This window comes from Heterocephalus glaber, unplaced genomic scaffold (genome assembly GCF_053883595.1).
Source record: "Heterocephalus glaber isolate CG9 unplaced genomic scaffold, H.glaber_assembly_v1.0 deba00001608, whole genome shotgun sequence".
Lineage (NCBI taxonomy): Eukaryota > Metazoa > Chordata > Mammalia > Rodentia > Bathyergidae > Heterocephalus > Heterocephalus glaber.
In genome coordinates, this window is record NW_028258379.1 from 20,978,977 (window position 1) to 20,997,249 (window position 18,273).

Consider the following 18,273-nt stretch of genomic DNA (forward strand, 5'->3'; position numbering starts at 1 on the left):
ATTGTCCTTACCATGTTGTACAATAGCACTCTTGAACTTATTCCTCCTCTCCAACTGAAATTTTATATTCTTTGATCATCTCCTCAATCATGCTACTCCAAAGTCCCTGATAATCAACATTCTACCTTTTCCTTCTGAGTTCAACTCTTTTAGAGTCCACATACAAATGAGATCATGTGATATTTATCTGCCTGCACCTGACTCATTTCACTTAACGTAATGTCCTCAATACCAGCTTTTATACTTACCTATGTATTTATCTTTACTGAAATCATTTTTGCTTTATATTTTTTTGAGTTACTGTCTATTGTCCTTTAACCTACAGAACTCTCTAGCATTTTTGTAGGGAATGTGTAGTGGTAACAAAAGCTAGGTAAACAAAAGCCAAGGAAGTCCTCTTTATCTGGGGGTGTCTTAATTTTATCCTTACTGTTGCAAGTCAGTTTTGTTAACACAGGATTCTTGATGGACAGGTTTTTTGTTGTTGTTTGTTTTGTCTTCTTTTATTACTTTCAACATATCAGTCCGCTGTCTTCTGGTTTCAAAAGTTAAGAAATCTGCTGATAATCTTACTGAATATCTTTTATGTGTGATAAGTTGCTTCTTTCTTGATGATTTAAAGATTTTCACTTTGGCTTTCAACAGTTTGACTATGCTTCGGTGTGACTGTTTTTGAGTTCATCCTACTTGGAGCTTGCTGCATGTTTATGTTCATATCTTTCATTGAATTTGGGGAGTTTTCAGCTATTATTTCTTCAAACATTCTCTCTGCTCTTTTCTTGATATTTTTCTGTTTCTGGAACTCCTACAATACATATATTGGTTTGCTTGATGATATCACATAAGTTCCATAGGCTTTGCTAACTTTACTTCAATACTTTTTCTTTCTGTTCTTTATGCTTGACAATTTTCTTTGTCCTGTTTTTTTTTTTTTTTTTGTACCAGGGATCGATCTCTGGACCTTGTCCTTGCAAGGCAGGCGCCGTGCCACTGAGCTAAATCTCCGGCCCTTCACTGTCCTGTTTTTAAGTTCACAAACCCTTCTGCCTGCTCAAATCTGTCTTTGAATGCTGCTAGTGAATTTACTTTTTAAGTTCCAGAATTTCTTTTTGGTGTTTTTTAGGTTTTCTACTTCTTTATTGATATTTCCATTTTCACCATACATTATTCTCTTTTTCCATATTTTCCTCTAGTTCTCTGAGCACCTTATAAGTGCTGAAAAACACAGGTGGTGTGAAACAGTTGTTTTACGCCACCTGCTGCGCAAGCGCAAGGACCCGAGTTCGACCTCCGGTACCCAAAAAATAAAATAAAATAAAATAAATAATAATAATAAAACAGTTGTTTTAAAGTGTTAATCTAACAGATATACTATCCAGGCTTTTCTAGGGACTAATTCTGTTCATTATTACTCTTTGAATGAGTTATACTTTCTTATTTCTTTGTATGCCTTGCAGTTTCTTTTGTTGAATACTGGACACTTGAATCTAATAATGAGATACTCTGTAAATCAGATTCTCCCCCCAGGGCTTGCTTTTTCTGTTTTTTGTGGGATGCCTGTGTGTCAAAAATCCATATGAGGTATAAATATAAGGTTTTCTCAGGTGTTTTTTGAAGCTGTGCCTTTCCCTGAGCATGTATGTTGACTTTCTAACTTCTTCAATATGTGCAGTTGCTTTTTAATGTTCTAGTCTTTCATATGTTTCCCAAAAGAGAAAAAAGATAAAGATGAAGGTGGAAGAGGAAGGTACCAGCCCTTTTAATCCTCCAGCTGAATGGGCAGGAGCTTACAGCAAGGGCCATCTGCCTCTTTGCACATCTGCAATCAGAAAAAGCAATCAGTGACTGAAGCACAGATCCCTGGTATGTAGAGTAGTGTCTTTTTTGCCCATCCCAGTTCCTGAAAGCTGTTCCTGGAATGAGTGTGTGGCTGCCTGCCAAAGGGCTAGGCGGTGGGGGATGGATAACAGTTACTGTGCTGAGAGCTGAAAGTGACCCAAATTAACTGCAGTTTACCATCTACGCCTTTGACTGGAAGCTGCAATCCTTCACCTGACAGCAAAGTTCCCAAGTAGTTACGTAAGACATTCTGTCAGTGCTTCCTCTTCCTTCATCTTCCCAGAGTCCTTTCCTCACTTTTTTGGAAGGTGGGATTTTCAGAGACTACTTTCAAGTTGGTTCAAATTGTCCAACAGAAAACCAAGACACAATAGTACAAGATAAGTTGCTTATTTTTGAGAAAGACTCAATAATAACTTGAGCACAAGAGGAACTGTTTGCCTTTGCAAGGAAGAGGGAGCTTCTGTGCACTGTAGAAGAAGATAAGAGTGGGAAAAAAAGTTAAAACTGATGTTGAGAATACATTGCTGGGTTGGCAGATTTGGCAGTGGGAGGAAAAGGAAGTTCCTGTGATTAATTTCATTTTTAATATGCAATATAAAAGACAGTTATCATCTAAGAGCTCTGTGTAAGGAGTTGTATGGAATTGTTGGAGCCTTAAGAAAAGCAGAGAAGGTACAAGCTAGATTTTTTTTTTTGAGGGCAGAAGTTCAACATTTTAAAGGGAGTATATAAGATTGTTATGTAGAATTGATTGCTCATTTGCGATTTGGAATGAAAATCATCATGGTTGTAGGCTGTTCCCTGGTCTCAATCAGCTATTTGTGAGAAGGCACAAAATAGGTTGGTATTTGAGCTTAACTAACATGAATCCCATCACTAGCTGTCCTCAGATATCTATTTTTCCTTTTCCTTTAATAATAGAATGTTCCCATGTTTTAGCTAGTTGTCTTAGTCCCTTTGTGCTGCTATAACAAAATATGTAAGCCTGGGTAATTTACAAAGAACAGAAATTTGTTTCTAATAGTTCCCAGGCTGAGTCCAAGATCAAGGCACCAGCAGGTTCAGTATCTGGTGAGAACCAGGTCTCTGCCTCCACGACGGCCCTTTGTTACCACATTCTCCAGAGGGGAGGAAGGCACTGGCTTGACATGGTAGGAGGGACAGAAGGGACAGAAAAGGGTGAACTCCCTCCTTTAAGCCCTTTTGTAGGGGCACCAATCTATTCTTGAGGATTGAGCCCTTTATAAAATAAGCATCTCCCAAAAGGCCTCACTTTCTAATACTGTTGTATTGGGGATTAAATCTCCAGGGAATACATTAACACCACAGCAGTATCCTTGTCCAGGAAGAGACTGTTTTTGGGTTTTTTTGAGACAGTCCTGCTGTGTAGTTCAGGCTGGCCTTGAACTCACTATGTAGCCCAGGCTGGCTGCATACTCGAGGTAATTCTCCAGCCTCAGCCTCCCCAGTGCTGGGATTATAGGCATGTGCCACCATGCCTGGCCAGAAGGGCCTGTTTTTGAAATTCCCTTGCACCCAAGTTTAAGCTTGATTCCTTAGGGTGTGAGATGTGATGTGATCATTTTTCTGAAGAGAAACCATTTGCCTGCCCTTGGTGAGTGACTATGACAATGAACTACTTACTGAACCTTATGGAATAAATGGGAATTTTTTATCTTCCAAAGGTGATGGATGATAAAGAAAATAATATTCTTCAAGAATTCTGTAAACTCACATTTTAAATATTTTGAAGTTCAGTTTATTAATGAAATGGGAATAAAGATACTTCATAATTATGAAGACTAGCTGTGATAAATGGTTCCAATTCTTTATCCTTATGTGAATACTTTTTGCCTATGACTTCATAGTACAGTAAATAGTGGAATACATTTTCTAATCACTTTAATCTGGGTCTGGCCATGTGGCTTGATTTGATCTGAAAAATGTAGCAGATATGTGCCACTTAAGCCCAAGACTGAAGAAGCCTTATGCGTTTCCACTGTGTTTCTGCTTCCCCATGAAAATGACATTCCATCAAGCCTTTTGGCTCCAAGAGGACGAGAGACACACAGAGCATGTTTATTTATTTTGGTTAAGATGTCCTAACCAAACCCAGCCTCCAGCATGCCCAGTCAACACTTGGACACATGAATGAGACCAGCCTAGATCAGTCAACCATGAGTAGGCTCAAAGATATGTGAACCACAATTAAAAAAAAGTTGTGTAAGCTACTGAGGTTTGGGGTGGTTTGTTACATAGAAATGACTGAAGATTTGGAAAGATACTTCGATGAGTCCATGACAGGATAGGATGGAATGGGCCTAAAAACTGCTTTGTACAGTAAGGGTGGAGGAAAGTGGAGGCTCATTTTACCTCCATTCGAGTTATTTGGTCTCCCATCCTACTCTGTGGGCCTCTGAGGCAGATAAAAGATGCTGAGCAGTCTGAAATAGTCAGTTCATGTTGGTAAAACCGAGGGAATAATTGTGACTCATTGTAATGACTTCCTCACATAATCATGAACTGGAACACATTTTTCAAGTGGCTTGGAATCTGGGTTGATAATGACTCTCAAAATCCTCAGAGGAAGTTGAAAAATTAATTGTGGATCATAGAGCAGCTGTCATTAGAAAAGATTTATCCCTTTATTTTATGAGCCATTTATGTGAGTTTTTAAGAGTTCGACTTTAGAACTTAATCCCCACTAAAGATGGGATTTATTTTTATGTATTTATTTTTAAAATTTTGGGCCGGGGATTTAGCTCAGTGGTTCTACCGCCTGCCTCGCAAGCACAAGGTCCCGACTTCGATCCCTGGTACCAAAAAATAAATAAAATAAAATTTTGCAGTGCAGGGTAGTTCTGGGCCACAACCCAGCTCTCTTATTTATTTTTTGAGACAAGTTCTCACTAAGTTGTCCATGTTGGTCTCAAACTTGTGATTCTCCTACCTCAGCCTCCCAAGTAGCTGGGATTTCAGGCATATATCACCACATCTCACTTAAAGAAGAGCTTTCAGTCGTCCCTCGGCAGTCAGAAAGAGTGTATCTACTCAGGTTAAGACCAAAGGAGAGATGTTCAATAAGAAGCTCCTTCTGTGGGTTATAGTCAACGAACTTTAGAAGCAGGAATGTCTGAGAGTCAGTTGTGAATTCTTTTCTGTTTCTGTGATGTAGATTCTCACCATTGATTGCTAACCTTCAGTAAACATCCAACTGCCTGGAATTATTAGTGTAATGCATCACAAAATGGAGAGGCTACCTTCATTAAATAATATATCTAAAATCCTTGCACCAACGGTTGTAAGCATTACATAATTGTGTGTTTGCTAATACGATGTCTTGAGAATAGAGGAAGCTGCCTAGATGGAAGAATAGAGGTGATTGTTGAAGGTGATCAAGGAACTGAGAAGAGTTTGGAACAAGAATGAACAAATGACACCAAGGACACCAAGGCTGCTGTCTATACTCTCTCATCCTCACTTCTCCCTACCCAAATCTGGAATATTGGTGAACATACCTGGCCGTGGAAAGTAAAGTTTTATAACAACGTGAAACCTAGTTAGGTCTCCAAACTCAGGAGCGAACAATAGTGGGCAGAAGAACATTCTCCAGCATTCTCAACTATAGAAAACAGTATGCTCTTATTTGCTATTAACTCTTTTGTGTACTTAAATCTGTTACTAGCCCCAATTTTGTACTGAGGAGGCTATAAAATTCTGTGTGTTTTCTTTAGGACAGAGATCTCTTGACAGCAGGGAACACTAAACTGATCTGAGTTTTCCCCTAGTACAGGCTTGTATTTTACGGAAACATGTCCCTGCTCAGTGTGAATTAAATAAAACACAAAGCTGTTTATTTCTTGCTTTATTAAAAAAACACTTTAAATCATTTCTGTTCCCATAGTCCAAAATCCCTTGACAGACTAGTCTTTCCAGAATAACGCTTTATTGGTAGGATTCCAGTATTGCCTCACAGCATTTACTGGATTGAGTCCAGTGTTGGGCTGGATGCAAATTCAACTGCAGCTCAGGCCAACCATCCACCTTATCTCTTGGTGTGCAGGAAGACCTCCCAGGCCAGGCTGATTTCCTGTTAACTCAACATCCCAGTTTTACTCCTGCTTCTTCCCAACCTTAAGTTCTCTTCCTCTTGCCACCCAGCCAAATTTTTACTCCTGCCTCCAGGTCTCACCTACAAGGTATCTCTCCTGTGAAAACTTCCTAAGTATTCTAGTCTATATTGATTTTTTTCACAGATGAGTTTATGTTGACACTAGTTATCGGGATTCATACACTGAATTTCTTGTGGAACACTGACAATAGGTCAGGAACATAATACAATTTTATTATTTATGTGCTCCATAATATTTTTCACTTTTTATATGTGTATATACTTTTCTCTGAGAAAACCTTAAGGATTTTATCATTTCCATTCAGTTTCTCACAATATTGGGCACAAAACCAGAATTATATATATTCAATTTAACTAATGTTAACTGTTAATTTAATTAAACTTGTCAAGTTTTAGGATCTCTAGCTGAATCAACTGGGTGGTGGACTTGGCTAATAAACATTTACTCTTTTTATACCCACCTTCATTAAACATTACATAGTGACACTTTGTTTAAAAATTTTATTAACAGCTCATTTTCATAATTCAAAAAAGACATTACAGATTATAATCAGTAGAACAACTAAAACCTCACCTCGACAGAGATAGCCAGTGTGTAGACTTTCTTACATAGGCACATTTTAATTTTCTAAAAAAAATAAAATAAACTTGTTTTACATAAAGTTAACCACAATAGTGCAAGAAAATATGTATTATGAGGACAGGTGATGAAAGAAGGAAAATACAAGCCTTGCATCAGCTGAATCGTCCACTTGATCTTGGGCTCATCTGCTTTCACACAAGGAAACTCACTATGGACATTACAAAAATGCAGGGTGAGGAACGGCGTTCCTCTGTTGTCCCCCTTGCAAAAGCACTGATTCTGATTAATCTCTTGAATATGGCAATGTTTTCTCCAGATTACGATGGTGAGTGGACATGAAGGTTAAATGAATGCTGGCTGAGGATCAGAGGAGTTCGTATAATTCCCTTCTCTCACTCCTGACTTTACCACCCTTAAACCCAGCAGGCCGCTGCTGAGAGAAGGGTCTTCTGCAAGATACTGCTAGGATTGCCCACTCTAAAGCACAAGGCCACGAATGACACTGTGTAAGATTTCAGTTACTGTGTGACTAGATGGTGTCCACAACTAGAGTTCAGGGTGTGATCTGAAGCGGGTCATGGGAGTGAACAGGAAGGAGCTAGAATCCCTCATTCCATCCAGGTGGAATCCATCCATTACATGCGACTAAGCATAAGAAAAGAACTCAAAATCATACTGAAACATGCCACATAAGAGAAGCAATTCTGTAGCTTACACATGTTTTTTACATTTTTAAATGTATGTTTTCGTGTTAGTAAGAGATGCTGAGGAAAGTCGGGGTTGGGGGACTGTCCCTTTTGTCTCATTTGGTTTTGCCATAACTTACAAATAGTCCCAGGATGTTTATTAAGTACTTTTTCCTCCTTTAGTCATTTGTATAAAAGGGCAATCTATAAATCAGGGACCATCCTGACATCCTCAGTGCCTTGTAAGGCTAGACCTACTTCTGCTTCCAGTTGTACCTAAACCCTAACATCCACCCTGGACACCTGTCTGTTCTTCATAGCCACACCACTCTTGCTGGGTGATGCCCATGCAAGGTCCAGAGAAGCATTCCAATCCATCTTCATCAGCCTCTTTGATCCTCCTTTCTAACTGGAGTTTTGAAGGCAAGTACAAAATAAAGGATTGCAGGGAGATTTTCTCTGTTTTACCTTCTGGGCAGTTGGTAAAGGGTAAAGACATGAAAAGGAAAAGATGAACCATCTGGGTTTCCCACTCTTCAAAATTTAGATTAATTGGTTCCTAAGAATATGTGAAGTCATACTGACATGGAATATCAGTGAAATTGGCATCAAAGCAGATTTTATAAAACACTCCATAAACTTAGTTTAAAAGAAACTGAGGAGAAATTAAGTCTCTCTCTCTCTCTCTCTCTCTCTCTCTCTCTCTCTCTCTCTCTGGAAACTGAAGTTAAATTGGGAAAATGCCTACCGAAGACTTTTAAACAATCTTCGGTGTCCTTGTGCTTAGCTTTTGATCCTTTCAGGGAAGCTGGCTGCCAACACAGCACCATGATCAGAGTAGACATGATAAATATTTGTTGAGCTGAACAAGTCTATTGATTATTCCTGCTTTGCAATCTCTTTTTTCCTGTAGCTTCATACTTTTAGTTTTAAAGAAGTGGTCTCTAGTTCAAGTTTTTTGAAGACTGGTGGCCAGTGCTATATTCATCTCCTTATACCATTTCATATTGAATTTCTATTTCTTAAGTCTGCTTTTGAGAGCTTTTTAAAATTACATCCAGTTATTATTTGCCTCTTTCCAGGCACTGCCAAACATATCAATGTGGAAAGTTTCTGCCTTTACAGGCAAGCTTGGAAGTGCAGGTTCAGCGACACATTTTTCTTTTTCAATTCTCAAAACGAAGGACTAGATTTTCTCAAGCAGATTCACTAAGGCACACTAGAAGAAATATAAAAATCCTACTTCTTGTTTTAGTTAATAAACGGGAAAATATTATTGATATACACATCTGTTCTCCATATTTACGGCTGTCTTACATATTTCCTTCACTTTTAATTACTTAAATATGTAAATATCAATCACAATATCCAAAGCCTGTCTTATATACAAAGAGAATAATTAAAAAATGGTGATTTGTAGAGAATTGGTACTTGGACTTTGGTGACATGTACAGAATACCTTTAGAAACTTGGTGAGAATACTCTAATATTAAGAGTTGGGGCTGGGAATGTAGCTCATTAGTAGAAGACTTGCCTAGCATGCAGAAGGCCCTGGGTTCACTCTCCAGTGCCACAAATGAATAAAAAAAAAAAAATTAAAAAGTTGCAATGAAGGGTTAGATTTAGTACTAAGATGATTTTAAATTTTTTGTAAGTTTTGTTTAAATTTCCTGTTGGATTGCATTCTTAACCCAAACTCTAAATATGTTGGGATTAAAATAATATTTCTTAGAAGAGTTAAAATTACCATTCCAACTAGGAGAATTTGTAAAAGTAGATTGGATGGCAGTGCTTCCCCTAAATTTGCTTCACACAAATTTAATAGTTTGCAAGGCTTTTAAGGAAAAAATTTCAACTTGTTCTCTAATTTTCCACTACTTAGAAAATCTAAGTCAGCTGTGAAATACTGATTTCATCTGACAAGATTCAGCTTTCCTAATCTCAGACCTCCATCTTACACAGTGACAAAAGAAATGTGCTGTAACATTGGTCAGTGGTTAATGTTGGGGAAACCAAAGAACTGGTCCACCAAGACTGGCTGAGGACTCTATCAAATTCCATTCTACATGTATTTCCCTCGCCAGCCATTCTAATGTGCCAGGTTTAGGCTCACAGATACAGTTTGACTTGCAGCCACAAAACTGCATCAGTAATCTGATTATTAGCAGCATCTGTGTTACTTTACCTGCGAGCATAAAAAATGTGTCCCAGTGTGAATAAGATACATTTTATCAAGTTCAGCAACACATTAAGTGCTTGAGTGCTGACAATTATTATTAGTTGACACTGAAATTGGGAATAAAAGGAGAGCAAGGTTATTTAAATCCTCCCAGAAATGAAAGCTAATTGCATGCTTTAGTACCAGTATTTGATAGGACTTAAGTAGTCTCAGAATCTCAAGGTCAGTATTCTTTCAACACACACTGAATACCTAAAAATTTCCCTTTATTTCATGAGTATCTCTGCCCTGCCAGGAAGCATTGAAGGTAGCTGACTTCTATTTTATTCCAAGTTTTGTGCAAGGTATTGGAAACACAAGATACATTCCTTATCTTTGTGCATCTCACTTCTCAGGAACATGAGTTTCTAGGGGAAAAAAGTCCTTCTCCCAACCACTGGATTGGAACAGAAATTAGTTTCATTTCAAATAAGAAATGTTTTAAATAAAAAAATGTTCTCAAGAATTATGACCCCCAATAATAATGTGGAAAGGTAGAAAGAGAATAAAAAACCCACAAAACTGTCCAGATAATATTTAATATGAACAAGGAGCTAACTTTTGATAAGAAATAATACTATGTCGACAAGAACAGGTGGAGGAGGTTTAATGTTCCCTCACAAAATGCCTCACATTCTGACATACAATGAATATGATTATTTTCCTTTTTTACTGTAAAGTTGAAGAGCAAGCCCTAGACTCAAAGTACATTATAGCTCTTGCTATCTTCTAATTTGTATTCTAATAATTATACTATGTACTGGTAAGATGAATTCACTTTTAATATTTTCACATTATTGATCTCATTGAGAACTTTCTGTAACCACAAAAAATAACCCATATCCAGGGTGGCAGTCATAGACTCTACACATCAAAAAAGTTATGTGCCTAACTGTGACTTTTATGTAGATTAGTAAAACACTAAAAATATATTGTATCATATTCCCCAACCCCTATATGTTACCCATAGTCAGTTCCCTAAAAATAGAGGCAAAACAAACTTGATGTTGTCAAGGTAGCAGATTTTTTAAATTTAGTACTAATTTGCTTGCCAAACACAGGCAGTATAGAAGGGACTCTCCCACTTCTTGGTTAATAAACAAAAAACAGTTCAGGTGAAAATAGGAAGGCAATGAGAATTAATCAAGGAGGAAAAATAAGAACCAACAAGTCATACTCATGTGATGCTAGCAGGTGAGGCAGAGGGCTTGCCACAGTGCTAAGCCTGGGGGAGAAGGTACTGGGATGGCCTTCATCTTGACAATCTCCAACCCATCTGGGCAGTCTATGAGAAATCTTTAGTGTCTTTAGTACAGCACAGGAAAGGATGTATTTTGGAATCCCTTGACAAAGTCTTTTAAGGGATTCTTCTGTACTTCAAACAGCATGAAAACATGAAGGAAACAGACAACTGGAGCTAGAGAGCCTTATTCTTGTTGAGACCTTTTTAAAAAATCTTGGTCGTCAGCTAGCCAAAATCCAATGTGACAGTCCCTCTCGTGGCATCTGGGATAGACAGTTATTTTAACTTTTGAGCATTTGCAAAAACAGGAAATTCTACCACTTGAGTTTATTCCTCTTTAGAACTCTTAATAAATCTACTTCTTCCTTTTTATAGTTTAACAGAAATTTTGAGGCAGCTATCATTATCATTCCATCCTGCTCAGTACCCCCTTCCCAGCTATTTCTTCTGTTCTTCAAGGTTGCTGTTCTCATTCCTTATATAGCCAGATTCTTCACAACCTTGGTCTCCTGCCTATTAACACAAGCAACTTATTAAGGTCTCTTAGAAACAGTATCTGTAATTGAACTCAATCTTCTATCCAGACAGGTAGTGACAATATATCATATAGAGATTGCTGAACTTCTGTTAACACAGGTTGAATGCATTAGCTTTGATAGCTGTGATATACTTCCAATTCATAACTAAACTCCCATTTCCCTAAGAAACATTTCTATGAGTGGCTGTAAAACCAGTTCTTTCCAACATCCTTCTCATCAACACACACACACGCACACACACACATGCCTGTAGTCTGTATTTAAGAGGGTTGCTTTTAAAAAACTCAGAACATAGTGTCTCATTAATGCCTATTCAATCTCCCCCCTTTAGTTTCAGGCTTACGCTTAGATACTTTAAAAACATCGTGATGATTTCTATAACCTAGTGTCAGTAACACAGTTAGAATTAATGAATGTTCATTGGATAAATTAATCTTACATGGGCCAGGGATTTAGCTCAGTGGTTCTGCAGCCTGCCTCGCAAGTGCAAGGACCGGAGTTCGATCCTCGGTACCAAAAAAAAAAAAAAAAATTAATCTTACATCTGTCAATGAAAAATTTGACATAGTGTCTACTTCTGTATTATCTACCAATCAGATAAAATGTGCTTTCTCTCATTTCATCCTTTTCATCATAAAACACCAAGGTACAAATAAAATGAAGAAAAAGAAGATTGACTAAATGTCCTGACTCTTGGAATCAGAATTTAATGTTCACAACATAGGGAAATATGGCTTTTCCGTGTTATCCTAGACGCCTTTTTAATTTATTACAATACTGTGATTATCAAGCTCTACACTTGAGAGCTTATCCAAAGTTTAAAACAGCTTTGAAAATTTCCTTTTCAGCTTACATTTCCTATAAAGTCTGTGTTAAAGAGACATGCAACAATCTATTGGCTATGAGGTATAAAAAGAACTCCCAAATGCCCCTGACAAATGCCTGAGGTATTTGTTTCAGGAATCAGAAGTGGCCTGTATTTTTCAGTGTGACTTTGGGAATTCATTGAGATTGAAGATGTCTCCTAAACGGAATATAATCTTATAGTTAATGTCCCTTTTCCTCCAAATGAAGAGAAATAAGCCTAATTTTGCTTTCCTTTCAACGGAATGTGAATACAGCCCAATCCAATCACAGAATGTAGGTCCAGTCACAAAATTTGTAAAATCCAACTGGGCCCTTTCTCACGTCTATAGAGATTCAGGATAACAAATCCTAGGACTGAAACCTAAGAGAAATGAAAACAAAAATGTTTCAATATAAAGAATCTATAACCAAGGGAGACAGATCGGAAAAGTTCTGTTGCATAGAATAGAGACATCTAAAAAAGGTCTAGTAAACCCAAAGAGGAAATTTGTCTTGAACCTTTTCTGAGCCTTTTCAAGAGGAAGTGACAGAAATGGACTCTTAATTAACTTTTCAAAACCATGTTTTCCAGAAACTCATGAGTGATGGATGAATATCAGAAAGAAATCATGCCCACAATGATGTTGGAAGTACTTTTCTGGACTCTTTCACAGTAATAAGAAACCATATACTAGTACTGTGATATAAGCAGAAATGAGACAAGAAGGCTTAACTATACAGAAAGCTCCCAAGTCAGATAAACCACACGCTTCAGGCTTGGTCATGGTCAAAAAGCATCTTCTAAGCAACCACCTCAGGAGCTCCTATTAAAAGACAGGTAACTGCAAACAGGAAGGTCTGATAGATTGCTCCCAATATGGAGTGGCCACAGCAGGTACTGACTTAAACTTAAACTATTCAGGAAGCCACCCTAGCACATGTAGGGTTTTGTCACTGTATCCCACACACCTTGGGATTTTCTGTTTCATCTCCTTCAAAGTCTGGTTTCAAACTTTTTCTTTGCTCAATTTCCACCTGCCAAAATATAAGTTGGAAAAAATATCAGAAGCAAGAAAAAAGCAGCAAACAAACCAAAAGAGAAGCTCAGAGGGCTTTTTTCAGATTCTCTGTAATTTTACTAATGTTCTGGGCTTTAGCCACATGAGAGCTACTGGCCCTGAGTGTATCATGACTCTCTGCGCATGCTCTTCACTGGTTGAGAATTCCCTCTTATTCCTTGCCTTGCACAGTTGTTCCAAGGTCTCTCTGCATGTGACTGGTTAAGCAGACTGAGGTGCCCCCGTGAACCTTTCCACTGTACCCGTATGCCTGTCTGGCTCCACTATTCCAGGCTCTATAGGATGGGGCAAGATCTTGTTTACCATTTTATCTAATAACGTAGAAATACAGAAGGCAGGGGCCGGGGATTTAGCTCAGTTGTTCCATTGCTTGCCCCACAAGTGCAAGGACCCGAGTTCGATCCCCAGTACCAAACAAAACAAAACAAAACAAAACCAAAAAAAAAAAAAAAAAAAAAAAAAAATATATATATATATATATATATATATAGAAGGCAATTCACAAAGGCTTACCAGATGAAAAAATTCCCTTTTTTGTTTTTTTTTTGGTACCGGGGATCGAATTTTCCTTTGTAATTATTTAAACACACCCAAATATTTGTATCTGTTTTAGAAGCTTCCAAACTGATAAGTATTGGCATGTTTACAGTTCTATCATTTCTTCTCCATAACAGTCACTGAATTTACAGAGGAATCAATAAATCAGTCTTGCCTGGAAAGTGACACACCTCAAGTGAAGCCTTTGATAAATCAGTAAGGGAATCCTTTGAGTACAGTGATTTCATCATTAAAGTAGCTCCTCTCTCAGGGCCGGGGATTTAGCTCAGTGGTTCTGCTGCCTGCCTCAAAAGCGCAAGGTCCCGAGTTCGAACCCCAGTACCAAAAAAAAAAAAAAGAAAGAAAGAAAAGGTAGCTCCTCTCAGCACCTGGATATTTATATTGCTCAATTTAGTAGATAACAATTGAAGATAGAACAGGATCTTGTGTGAAGTGCTATTTTTTTCCTGACCACAAGATGGAGCATTTGTCCTTTTGGGGAGTCAAACGTTTTGGCCCACTAAGAAACATTCAGAACAATAAATCACCGCACAAACGTAAGGGCATCATTGTGAATAGAAAATTCTTAAACCACTTTTCAAAATCCTTCTTTAATCCTTTTTTGGGGGGGATGGGGTTTACTATGATTGAATCCAAGACCAACATAAATTATATTATAAATAAGTAATAACCACCGATTTATCCCACTGTTCTTTTTGTTGTCCAAAATGACAGAGAAAATATACTCTCACATGTAATCAGCCCATTTTTGGTACCAGAGATCGAACTCAGGACCTTGCGCTTGCGAGGCAGGTGGTGGAACAGCCCCTTTATTTTTTTTTTCTGACCTTTCATTTTTCCACAAGAAAGATTAGTCATGAAAATCAGAGCAAACTCATCTACAGTTATGTACATGAACTTCCTCTAGAGTGGTAAGAGAATACTTTGCACCTATGTTAAGCACTGCTAAAAGGCATAAGGAGGGAGAGTTGTGGGGTGAACAAATGGATTTGGAAACATCAGCCAGATGCCTCCCAAGGCTACCTTGTAGCTGTAATGTGTGGAATAATTGACCCACTTCCTGACGTCAGTCTTGTCTTCCACGGAGATGGATCTTACAGCAGCTTTGGAGGCAGAAGTCGTGGGCATGCTGAACTCAACATTCACATGATTGGCAAAGCTGGAAGGCACTTCCCGGTCAGAGCCAAGTTCAAGGTGGCAAAAGAAACAGTGTGGGTGGCCAGAAGCTATGAAAGAGAGAAGGAATCCAGAGATCAGCTTCTTTGGGGATGAAGTCAAGAAATTTTAAAAAAAGAGCCACCTCATTAACTGCCACCTGCCAGTCTCCAGAGGTTTCAGGGCTGAGCAGAGGATTTTCTTCAGCTTTATGTGCCTTAGACCCATTGATATGACATCATCTGATTACCACAGCCTGGTATCTTAGCAATAAAACCCATAGCCTAAGACATAGGCCATTCTCCAGTCAGAATGATATGTGGATACAGGACAACAACTAAGAAAGAGGGACTACAGATTGGAAGAACAGAATGCAAGGGATCAGCACTTAGCACCTAATAAAACATCAGTAACAGCCACCTGGAGCAAAATCATTGCTTTCCTTTGACAGATGAATTGAATTTTCTTAATAGCGTTCTATATTTTCAAAAGTGCTTTTGGCATGTTTTCGTGAGTGAATGATACATGTTTGTGAGAAAAACATTACAGACGGCACACATATACAGGACGAGGAAGCAGGTGGTACACTGGACAGAACACCAGATCCACATTCAGAACACCCTGAACTGACCTCCCGCTCTCCTAAGTGGCAGATTCCATAGCCCATTCCTCTGCTCTCTCCAGACCTCCAGTCCTCATGTGTAAAGTGGAGAGATGGCGGGGTAATGGAGTGGTGGGCCCAGAGCCCACTGCACAAGCCAGGCACAGCCCCTTGCGACTCCTTAATTCTGTAAGTTTACGGATAATTCCATTGTCCTTGGATGGCAAATTTAGGGTTTTTGTTTGAAAGTTGTTATTAGATTTTTGAAGAAAAAGAGAGCTTACCTCTGTAAATATAAAGATTGAAGCATCACTGTCATTCAACAGACACAGCAAGAAATATTTGTTGAGGGGCCTGTGCCTGATACTATGTTAAACGCTTGACACAGATTTTCTAACCCAATCTTCATAACAATCCCTTTACAGACGAGGAAATGGAGGCTCTTGGAGGCACAGTTGCAGCTAGAAAGTGGCAGAGCTGAGAGCTGAACTCAGCAGTTGGCTGCACTTTGCTTAAGTCATAACCTCACGGTCTCCAAAACTCAAGAGCAGGTTTGCAGGGTGACCGGGTAGAGACAAGCTAAGCTCCAGGATCCCCCATGTAGCAATTGGCTATGAATGAACAACACGAAACTACTCAGGCTTAATTATGTAACTAAACAGTCCCTTAGTTACCCTGCTTTCCCCAAGTAAACAATTCCAATTTTCTTTATTGGTCTGGGCAGGGCTTTTCAGTCCCAGAGAGTAAGGAGATATACACCCACTCTCCAAGGAAAACATTACAGAGTGAAATATTTGTTTTGCTGTTTCACAAATGTAACATAATTCAACACTTATCTGTAAAGAGTAAGACTTTGGGAAATTAATTGAACAATTGGTACTGTTTTTTAGGAAAGGAATTTAAGATATAATAGTAAAATTTACAGGATATAAAAATGAATCCATCTTTTTAATTGCATATAACAAATATAATTATATAGTATCATTTATTAGGTATTCATTACAGGCCAGATACGGTGCTGAGCCCTTAAAAGCACTATCTAATTTCACTCTGAATAATCTAGGTATTAATAGCCCTGTTTAATAGACAGGAGAAATTAAGTTTCTCTGAGGGTTAAGTAAATCGCCTGAGGTCACACTGCCATTATGTGGTAGAGCTAGGAATAAAACTCAGATCTGCCTCTGACTCCAAACGGTGTCCTAAATTCTTGATATATTGCTATGGGATTAGACTGCTGTAACATATACAGTAGACTCTCTTTATTCAGTGGCAATTTAGGCAACTGTTTTTACCTAATTACCTTTATTTGCACATTTTTGGAATATTGAAAAATCATTTCTTTTGCAGAAGTGACTCGCTCCTCTCATTCCACCAAAGCATATTCAGAGCAAACTCTGAAAGCTCCAGCTATGAATGGGTCAGGCTGGTGGACAGAGGAGAATAATTTGGAAATATGGTATAGTTTAATTCATGGTAATGAACTAAATAAACCCACAAATTATATCATCTTCCTTGATGAAATTGAGAAAATTAACATTAAAATTCAGATTCTTCACCCATAAAAGCTAATACTGGGAATGTTGTCCCTTCACCTGGTCTAATGAGAACTAGAATTCCAACAAAGACAGCTACTGCTGTAGGAGAGAATGTTTCATTTCTTGGGGTGCGACTCATAGGAGCAACAGGAGTTGTTCTGGCACCTTCTAAAATTAAGAAAAACTCTCCACTACAAAAGCACTGAGGAAAATGTTTGCTGAACACATTACTTTTCCCTGTCCTGTGTCCATTTCCCCTTCCTTCTGGTAGCAAATATTTTTTCCGCTCTCTCCCTTTAGGAAATAATCTTCCCTGTTCTGCATGGCATCTTGGTGCTTGGTGCTATAGCAACAAACTGCTCTAGATGCCCATGACTCGAGACAAATGGCACCAGGGCAGAGCATGACAGTGACAGTTTGTCTCTGAGGCAGCACCCTGAGAAGACTTCCACGAGCTTCTGTTACCAGGCTTGTTCTAGAGCCGTCCTTTCTGATTCTGAGCTCTGTTCTTTCGACCTTTCCTTCGGATGTCTGAGCTATTCATATTTATTCAACTCTTTTTTTCTTGCTTCAAGATCTTTGTTGCTTTATAACCAAAAGCCCTATGACACAGTACGATTCCGTATTTTAAAGCATTTTAAGATACGTTTATATACACTGGAAAAACTGCAAATCTCTGTTCTTATAGTGGGAATTATTTCAAGTGTGTGTCTATTTGGCTTCATCTATTAAGAGGAGCTGTAACGCTGCGAAAAGACTCCTGGATGTGGCCATATGATTGTAAATGAGTTGGGTCAGTTCACCTCCCGGGCCTTTGTTTCTCAGCTGTAGGATGAAGGGGTGGAAAAACCCAATATTCCACAGCTTCTCTTCCTAAGGGCTTCTGGGCCACAGGGTTTCTCTTCCCCTGCCAAGTCAGATGGCCCCACAGCTGAGACAGGAACCACAGCGCTCTCTGCAGGAGAACACTGTACAGTGCCGGTTTCAGGGAAATGAGTAACCAAGCAGAGAGGGAGACTTTGTTTTAAAATGCTGTCCATTTAGAAATAGAAGGTAGCAAACCCAACCTCAAACACAGAAGTCCAATGGTCTTTACACCCAGTGTCTGACACCAAATGCCTGGTGTGCGCCACTCCCTGAGCAGTCCCACTGTCCCTGCTCGCACATCACTGGACATTTCGGGTATGGGAGGAGAAGATTTAATAGCGATAATGGAAAAAGGCATGGCTGCACGTTTCAATTAGGAGTTTCCCCAA

General features: G+C 38.7%; 1 protein-coding gene across 6 annotated transcripts in view; it reads right to left on the reverse strand.

Annotated features, from left to right (window-relative positions):
* Positions 1–907: 907 nt before the first annotated feature.
* Ston2 (stonin 2) overlaps positions 908–18,273 on the reverse strand; it is a 158,002-nt gene continuing 140,636 nt past the window's right edge. For 4 of the 6 annotated variants that reach the window (XM_087195445.1, XM_087195446.1, XM_087195444.1 and 1 more), the window contains 3 exons: positions 14,750–14,952; positions 13,059–13,124; positions 908–1,819 (listed from right to left, as the gene is read on the reverse strand). In XM_087195445.1, coding sequence (XP_087051571.1) covers positions 1,760–1,819; positions 13,059–13,124; positions 14,750–14,952 — 329 coding nt within the window. In that variant the 3' untranslated portion in view covers positions 908–1,759. Of the gene's footprint in view, positions 1,820–6,455; positions 13,125–14,749; positions 14,953–18,273 lie in introns of those variants that run through there. The other 2 variants (XM_004837103.4, XM_087195448.1) reach the window with 1 other exon arrangement.